Source organism: Hipposideros armiger, unplaced genomic scaffold (assembly GCF_001890085.2).
Source record: "Hipposideros armiger isolate ML-2016 unplaced genomic scaffold, ASM189008v1 scaffold_77, whole genome shotgun sequence".
Taxonomy (NCBI): Eukaryota; Metazoa; Chordata; class Mammalia; order Chiroptera; family Hipposideridae; genus Hipposideros; species Hipposideros armiger.
In genome coordinates, this window is record NW_017731427.1 from 3783067 (window position 1) to 3792026 (window position 8960).

Sequence of the window (8960 nt, forward strand, 5' to 3'; positions counted from 1 at the left end):
AACGCAGGTTGGGAATGGGCGATAGTGAGTGTGGGACTCACAGGTGGAGGAATTACCAGGCATTTTGGGGAGCTGTAAATGATTCCCCAGTGTACTTAGCCTGCTCATTTATAGATTTTTCTTTATTGGCAGTAATACGAAAGCACGGTTTCATGATAATTTAAACCCACATTATAAACTCTCAGTATTTAAAGTAATAGGTGATTACGTTTTCCCTTTTGTTTATGTTTTAGTCTATTATAACATGGACTCAATTCAGAGCAGGTTTGTATCATGTCTTTACCACTTTCCAGCAGTACGACCTCGGGCAGGGCACTGTTAACCTCTGTGTGTCTCGTTTCCTCAACCTGTGGATCCAGAAAACTCTCATAGCTAATGAATGGTGGTGTTATAGGTGTTCTTTAAAAGCAGTCTTTTAAGCTGCTATGCAAAGTGCTTCCCACCATGCTTGGTGTATAACAAGTACTCAGAACTATTACCTGTCTAAATGTACACACTTTCACACATACATTCTGTGTGCCAGTTGTTTAAATGTGGGAAGAGCTTTGTTTATTTTTTGTCTTGCAGAAATAGTAGCTACAGAGGGTTGGTGGGAAGGGCTCTGACCTTTTAAGATACTGCAAATATTATAGTAGTTGTTCTAAAGCAGGGGATATCTGGTAATGACAGAGTAACAGCAGCACTTGCTTCCTGCCGAGATTTCATGTTCATTAGCTCCGACAATTGCCATTGAGATGTTATCGGCTGTTGTACTTCGGGGTCCGTTTTCTGCAGTGTCCTGAGGACAGGCCACATGGACAATGAAATCTGGTTTTCTGTCCGGCGCCGTCCAGCTGCCAGCACACATGCCTGCCTCGGCTGTGGCCAGTTGGAGGTCTTTCGCGTTTGCACATGGCTGTGCAGTAATGTGGAGCCGCATCTGGTCCACTCCGATTGTCATTACTGCGCCTCCTCTGAGGCCTTGCTTTTCAGAGGCCCTCCCTGCTTCCGCGGAACCGAAGAGCCGTTGCCTGGGAGGGGTCCGCGTGGTTTGGCATTCACTCCTACACCTGCCTACGGTGGGGAGGAGCGCAGCTTCACACTTCTCGCTAATTACTCGGCATCCCGTGTCCTTGGAATAAAGCAAGCCTGGTCGGTCGGGTGTGTAGCCCAGGCTAAGAAGCTCCCTCCTGTAGAGCCCCAAACACTCTGCCTCTCGGGGCTCTCACTTAAAGCCCGTTGCTGTGTCACAGACAAGCTGCTGGCGGAGCCCTGGTTTTAACCTTCTGGCTACACTTATGTGAGAGCACCGTGTAGAATTTCTAGAATAGGGCTTTGGCTCCCCGGGCTTTGGTCTTACTTTGTCCTGTGAAGTAACCAGCCTAGGTAGGGTCCAAGCACATTCGCCCTTCTCCATCCTTCTTCCATCCGCTTTACCCTGTGACTTGCAGCTTACCTTTGTTCAGGTGTTTCTCTCTGAAGGTGTCTTTGATGTGAGTGAATGTGCTATGTTGTTGTTAACGCATGATGGTGGCTTTTCAGGATGTGATCGCATGGTCATGTGAAGCTGAGCTGTACTGAAGGCGCCCCTCACAGGAAGGAGCCTTGGAAGGCGCTGTGCCTGGGCTGGGACGGGCACTTCGGAGGGAGGTTGCTCTTAGCTTCGGGCTGGTCAGAGGAGGGGCAGGGCCTCTGCTCTCAAGACGGTGGTGAGCGCGTGCGAGGCGTCTGACTTCCGTGAGCAGCACCCATGCTCACCTGCCCCCAAACCCCTCCTTCCTCCGACACCTCTTCTTGCCCCCTCACGTTCAGTGTCCTCTCTGGGGCATTTCTGGGGTCTGCTTCCAGTTCTGGCTTTCCATTTTCACTGCTGTTGGCCTAGCACACCAGAAGAAGCTTTGCCTCCTTAGCTGTCCCTCTACGAGCGACAGGGTGGGTGGGAGTCCCGGTTCCCCCCGCCCCCTGCCCGACTCGCCTCTGAGGTCACTTTTCCAGAGCGCACACTCATCCTCTGTCCCTGGGGCGCAGGTGCACTGCCCTGCCCTCACCTCAGAGGCGGGGTGGCTCCGGCAGTGCCTTCCTTTGTCAGAGGCTCCAGGACTTGTTAGATGAGCCATCCTTTACGGAGCAGCAAACCTAAGAGCCGTGACTTGTCCTGCGTTGGTTATAGTAATTTGAAAAATATTAAATCTTTTCAGGATGTATTGAAAATGGATATGCGAAGCTCGTTGTGATCCATTCTAAAAATAACACAGACCACCTGCCTCTTGTTGGAAAAGTTGGCCTCTCCTGGAGAACTGATATTTTTGATGGCTGTATAAAGGTAACTTGTTTTCTCTTCTTATGGTAACCTGGTTTCTGTATAATAAACATGTCTGTTGGTGCATGTGTGTGATGCGGCTTGTAAAGTCCTGGATTTCCTCTGCTGTCGTGAAGGCGTGTGCGTGTGTCTACAGCCATCGATGGCTGGTTCGTCCATCAGATGCCTCCTGAGGACCTTTGGTTTTGCAGGGAGAGTGACGGAGGAGGAGAGGCAGAATGGGCTGAGTGGCCGTGGTGGCACCCCTGCACCCCCTCGGAGCCCCTGCGTCTGTTGGTTTTGTGGTGAGAGAGTGGAGCTGGGGGTTGGATCAGGCAGGAAGCATTTGCTCAAAATGTCTTAATTCCTCACCCACCAACTTAAAACTCATTGCAGTTATGACTTCCAGGACACAGCTCTTTCCTTGAACAGTTAAACCAGTTCACACCCCTCGCAAAAACTAGCCACGTGGATGGGAGAGTTGGTTTAGTGGTTGGGAGCTGGCAGGGGAGGGGGGACATGGTTTCCTTCTCTCCTGTGACCTTTGTGCCCACAGCTGCCCTGGCTCACGTTACCCCTGGCTTCATTTTGTGGGGTGAGTAGGATCTTCACAGTCAGTGGGATCCATGTCCCGTGAACACAGGGCCCTCCCGTGACGTGGCTTTTTTCTGCCACACGGGTCTGCACACCTGTCTGAACTATCAGTCATGAGGGCTGAGGCCATGAGCGTCAGACCACTGAGCGTTAGAAAGACTTAATTATCACTAAGCACACTTGACCCTTGAACAGTGCCGAGCCCCGTGCAGTGGAAAATCCACGTGTGACTTCAGACTCCTCCCAAATTTAACTACTAGCAGCCTGCTGTTGGCCGGAAGCCTTACCAATCACATGAACGGTCAGTTACCACGTATTTTGTATGTTACGTGTATCTTATACTGCGTTCTTGCAATAAGGTAAGCTAGAGAGGAGAACACATTGTGAAGAACATCTAAAGGAAGGTACATCTACAGTATTTATTGGAGAAATCCACGTGTAAGAGGGTGTGCACAGTCCCAGCCTGTGCTGTTCAGGTCAGCTGGGCCGTCTCTCAGGCCATGTGCTGTTTGGAATCATGAGATACTTTATTAGCTCTGTTTGCTTGTAAGCAAATATTTAAACTTTGGTAAATATTATGTTTATTGCACACAGAAGAATATTGAAGACCACAGATCTGACCTTTTACAAATGGATTTAGATGGGTCTTATAAAAATATGCACCGAAATAAAATATCAAAATAAAAATAGACTTCGAGGGTCAGCCTATTTTAAAAAATCATTGTGTTTTGTCTTTTCTGGTAGTTGAGAGCAGGATGAGAGCCGTTCCTTAGTTCCTAGGGAAGCGTAGTAATTATACCGAGAAACAAAGCTTCATTCTGGCTCTGATCATTAAAAACACAGTCCCCCGTGGGCGGGTATGTAGGGCAGACTTCCGCAGCAAATGCGGTGACAGATTTCCTGCAGCAGCTCTCAGAAGTTGAGGACAGGGCTTTGCAATGGCCTCCACAGTGGGTCTGTAGGTCCCTCAGCCAGTGTGAGTCCCACTCCCAAGTTTCCAGCCAAACAGCTTCATCTAAACACAGGATTTCAAGTCCTTCAACTTGGGAATGGACTTCGTCTCCCTTGGACAATTTTCCCTCGAGAACCCCCCCTCTCAGGTGGGCTTTGGGTGAAGGTGAGAGTTGCTGCAGAGTACGTGCCCTCTCCTGGGGCCTGGCCGGCTTGCATTGCACTGCTGATAATTTGGGTTCGGTGTTAAGACTGAAATGTCTTTAGAGTTCCCAGAGAAGAGAAGCCAGGCCAGGGTGTCACGTGCCTGATCTTTGTCCTGTGGGTCAGGAGTTTACCTGACCCCTACGTGCATGGAAACTAAGCTGTGCTAAGAAATCAGTTTCAAGGAGTGAAAAACTATAAGCAAGGGCATGAAATGGAACCAGTTTCTTAGGAACATGCAATTATTAAAGCCCAACAAAGAACCACTTCCCCTGGAAATTGTACAAACAGCCTCCTAATTACTGTCACTTACAATGCTTATCAGAGCCCCGGTCGTGAGAAAGCGCGCCATCCCAACCTGTGATTCTAGTCACAAGGACAGAAGACGAAGGAGTGACATTTATGATGATGACAGATGGATGACTGCCAGCCGCATCTGCATTGTCTGAAGTGATGTGAGGTCAGGAAAGGCGTCCCTGAGGTCCTCCTGGCTTACTGTTTCCAGAAGACTCTTCGTCAGGGGAGCCCAGAGGGTGGTGGCCCCCAACCAACACTCACTGGCACGGAAGTCATCGGATGGGACGTAGGTGTAGCTTCAGCGCCTGGAGTCTGACTTCGACAGCTCGTCATTTCATAAGGGAGATTATTCAACCTAGAAACGTGATAAGCAGATCTGTTTTCTTTAAGCCAGATTATAATCTCAGATACACGTAGAGATGCCCACAGGCTGATGTATTAGCGGTGAGTCCACACAGGGCAGCCGCCCTCCGACTGGCGAACACGCTGTTTCACAGTGGTTTGGAGCAGCCAGGTTCCCTGTCCAGCCTTCAGTTCAACTCCAAATGAAACGCTCTCCTGGCCTGTCTGTTCGCAGTTCCTACCAGAGGCGCTGACCAATGAAGATGCTTTCGTTAGGCTCATGTGTGGAGCTTGGCGTCAGTTGTAATTTAAGCTGGATATTTCCGTACGCTCACCTCCAGTTTCGCTGTATGCTAGAAGAGCTGAGTTCAGCAGAGCCCGCCGCTGGGCATGTCACAGGGTCAGCTTGTTGCTGTGGCGGTGCCCCCCGTCTCCCCCAGTAAAGATGCTTTGGCCAATTTGCTAACGAGTACTGCCGTGGAATGGGAGATTACAGACAATGGTGCCTGTAAAATCCACACCTGTAAAGGAATGTGGTGTCCCGTGGGTGCCAGCGCCGCGCTCTTCTCAGACGCCGAATTCTGAATCTGGCAGAGTTCCCTGGTGAGTGGGGTGCAAGTGAGGAAAATGAGGAAAGCTGGCTTACTGCTCCAGGGACAGGAGTTCCGCTTCCTGCTTGAGGGTGTGTGTGCCAGAAGGTCTCGCCCAGGGAGGCTGATGTGGAAACAGCTCACGTAGGAGAAAGATGGAGAGAGAGTGGCGGAAGGTCTGTGGGCGGTTCTACAGCACACCCCCCTGCCTTCCCTCCCCTGCCCCCCAAGGACAGGAGGGATTTGCTATGGAGAAGGAGCCAAACGAAGAGGAGACGCCTCAGGCAGGATGCGGAGGACGGAGGGAGGCCCGGAGGAAAGGAGGAGATGGCCTGTGCGCCCTGTGAAGCGGGGCTGGGGGCTGCTGAGGCTGGAGGCAGGCTGCATGAGCCAGGAGAGGTCCTCTACCCACCTGATCACTGTGCTTCCCGCGCCGGCGCCCAGGCTGGCACTTGGCAGTGTGGCATGGCTCCTTGCTGTGCGTGGAGCTGGCTGGGGGTGGCAGGGGGGAGCTGGGCAGGCTGGGGCAGCTCATGCAGGGCCTAAGCACCATGGGGAGGAACCTGGATTTGGGTGTCAGTGTCTGTGGGAGGTTACTGAAGGGTTTCCTGTGCCCACTGTGTGCCTGCCGTTTTCTAGGCTGAGGGAAGTGGACAGTGCTGGACCTTAGAACTGGGGGGCTTTTGGAGAGAGTCAGCTCACACCTCCTTACCTGGCAGCTGAGGGGTCTGAAACGGGGACAGTAAGTCATTTGCTGCAGGGCGTGGGGCGAATGAGTGCATCCTAGTCAAGGAGTCTGTGCCCCTTGAGGAATCCTCCTTGGTTCCCTTCTCCACGTTCCTCTGGAATGGTAGGCCCCCCAGGGCGTCTCCTCCTTGGTCCTGATTCTGGACACGGTGTCTGCCCTGGTGGGTTTTGATGAGGTTTTAAGTAAGGAAACCAAGAGACCATTCATTATACGAGTAGTTAGATGAAGGGTGAAGGGGGAGAAAGGCTTGGGTTCTCCTGACCTGCTGTGTTCCCTGGGAGTTGCCGTGGCCATGCTGAGAGCTGCTGCCTGCAGAAGGGCTCTGGTCACCTGAGCACGAACAGAGAGACACCTCCCAGCTCTCACTATTGGCCTCCGGTCCCTTTTTCCAGCCCCCGAGTGGAAGGGCCCTTCTCCTCTGACTGTGAGCTTGCGGCCCCCGTTGTGCAGGAAGCAGAGGCTTTCGTGGGGCTGAGTTCTGCTTCAGGATTGGGACGGCCACCAGCAGCGAGGTCCAGACCCCCGGGTTGGGACGGCCACCAGCAGCGAGGTCCAGACCCCCGGGCAGCCCCCGCCTGACGGGAGGCAGGAGCTTTCTGCTCTGTGATGTCGCGATTGGAGCAGGTTCACGTGGCTGCTCTCCGCTCCGTCTGTCTCCTCCAGAGCTGGAACCAGCTCACCTCCACCACTTATTCAACAGCTCATGTTTTCAACTTCTGGGATGTTTGTGTTCCTTAAATTTCCCTGAGATATCTATTTTTTGGGTCAAGACCTTTTGACCTGATCATAGTTGAGTCCAAATGGTCAGTCTTTGCAACCACATTTGATAATGTATGGACCTCCGAATGCAAGTTCATGCAGATCTCTTAGACTATCTCCAATATCTATAATTATGCTGATCTCCATGCTCAGTGTATGCTGGTCTCTGAGTTGTCATTAATAAAACACTAATATACGGCACAAGTCACAGCAAATAACAAGCCATAGCCGAAAAGGTAAGTGTTAGTAGATTTTAGCCTTGATGTTACCTTGTAGTTTCTGGAGAGCTAAATAAAATAGTGTAAGTAAACTGCTTGGATTAGCGTTTGGTACATAGAACATGTTAGAAAACACAGCTCACACTGTGCACTCATGTTCATAGCAGATTATTCCACAGCAGCCAAAAGGCAGAGGCAGCCCAGGTGTCCACCAGCGGGTGGGTAGGTACACACTCTGTGGTCTGTCCATGCAGTGGAATGTGACTCAGCCGTAAAAAGGAAGGACTTCCTGACACCTGCTGCAACGCGGATGGACCATGAGGACGTTATGTTAAGTGACATAAGCCAGGCACAGAATGACAAATACTGTGGGATTCCACTTCTGAGGCACCTCGTGTCCTCAAATTCACAGAGACAGGAAGGAAAAGGGTGGTTGCTAGGGGCTGGGGGAGGCGGATCGGGTGTTGTTATCACTGGGTCAAGAGTTTCAGTTATGCCAGATGAAAGCTATCCTGAGGCAGATGGTGGTGATGGTCGCACAGCAGTGTGAATGCACTTACTGCCATTGAATTGTACACCTGAAAATGGTTAAGATGGTGAATTTTATGTTATGTGTATTTTACCACAATCAAAGATACATTTTAAAATAATATTAATAACTACCAGTGTCTCCTGCTGTCTGCCCCCAAGCAGTCCCCATACAGTGAAGTCTGTCACCTGCATTTTAGAGGCAGCGTGTTTGAGCCTAACCCCCTCCTCTCCCCATTCCTCCTTTTCTGTAATGGGAGAGGGAGGGGCACGTAGACCACCTGCTCCCTCCCTCTCACCTCCACACCGGCTTCTGCTCAGTTTGTCTTGTAAATGCTTCTTCCATCTCGTCTTTCCTGCGAGTTACTAGCTCTGCTAATTGACACCTCTTCACTAGTCTAACACTAGCCAGTAGCCACATCACTATTGTCACTGCTGTTATTCCCATCCGTGTTATTGCTGTCACTCCTTTACCCAACATGCCTTTATTGGTACTGGGTCCTGCTGGCGGCTGGCAGAGGTGCGGGCATGGACAGAGCTGACCTGGCCGGCCCCCATGACTCACCCTCCCTGCCCAGCCTTGCTGAGTAATGTCTCGCAAATGTGTCACGCTCTCTCACGCTGTTTGCAGATGCTGTTCCCTCGTCCTGTTAGCTTTCTCTCTCCTCTCCTCTCCCCTCTCTCACTGAACTCGAATTCATCCTTGTGACAGGCTTCACTCGTATGTGTTTCTCCATTTACTAACTATACCTGAAAGTCAGTTCTCACTGGGCATGTTATCCTCACACTTATGAATATTTGTGCTTGCTTTGTAGAGTTGTTCTGTAATGGACATGACTCTGTTGGATGAATATGGGGAACCCTTTTGGTGTTTCAGTTCCCCGGTTTGCATGCGGTCATCTCCCAGGCCCTCGGACGGCCCTCATTTCTTGGGACAGACATACCATGTTGACTACATGGACTCGGCAGGAAAAGCGCACATGGAGCTGGTGTGGATTGAAGAGACGGAAGAACACTTTATTGTCAGCCTGGCCCTTTACCTCAGTGTGGCAAAAATCAACCATTGGTTCGGGACACACTACTAAATATTAGCATAGGTGGCAGATTACATTGCTGTTTATTTGTTTATTTTGGATTCACCAGTTTTGTTGTTGGTGCTGGAAGTTAAAATAAAGCAGTAGTCCATTTGATGCTTTCTTATTTCACATTAGAAATTAGGATTCCTGGGTCATTTTAAAGCTAATGTTTGGAGGATTAAGGTAAAATTTTAAAACATGAAAATAGTGCTTTCCGATGATAAGTCATATAACATGAAAAGGAAAAATATATTTACTGCTCTTCTACCCTGACAATTACAAAAACCAGGTATTCTACTTAAGCACACAATCACTGTGTGAGTGTGTGTGCATATGCGTGTCGTGTGTGTGTGTGTGTGTGTGTGTGTGGGAGGC

General features: G+C 50.4%; 1 protein-coding gene across 5 annotated transcripts in view; it reads left to right on the forward strand.

Annotated features, from left to right (window-relative positions):
- FBXO15 (F-box protein 15) overlaps positions 1-8696 on the forward strand; it is a 51811-nt gene extending 43115 nt beyond the window's left edge. For 4 of the 5 annotated variants that reach the window (XM_019643370.1, XM_019643374.1, XM_019643372.1 and 1 more), the window contains 2 exons: positions 2178-2302; positions 8325-8696. In XM_019643370.1, the coding sequence (XP_019498915.1) occupies positions 2178-2302; positions 8325-8594 (395 nt within the window). In that variant the 3' untranslated portion in view covers positions 8595-8696. Of the gene's footprint in view, positions 1-2177; positions 2303-2490; positions 2584-8324 lie in introns of those variants that run through there. The other variant, XM_019643371.1, reaches the window with a different exon arrangement.
- The last annotated feature ends 264 nt before the right edge of the window (positions 8697-8960 follow it).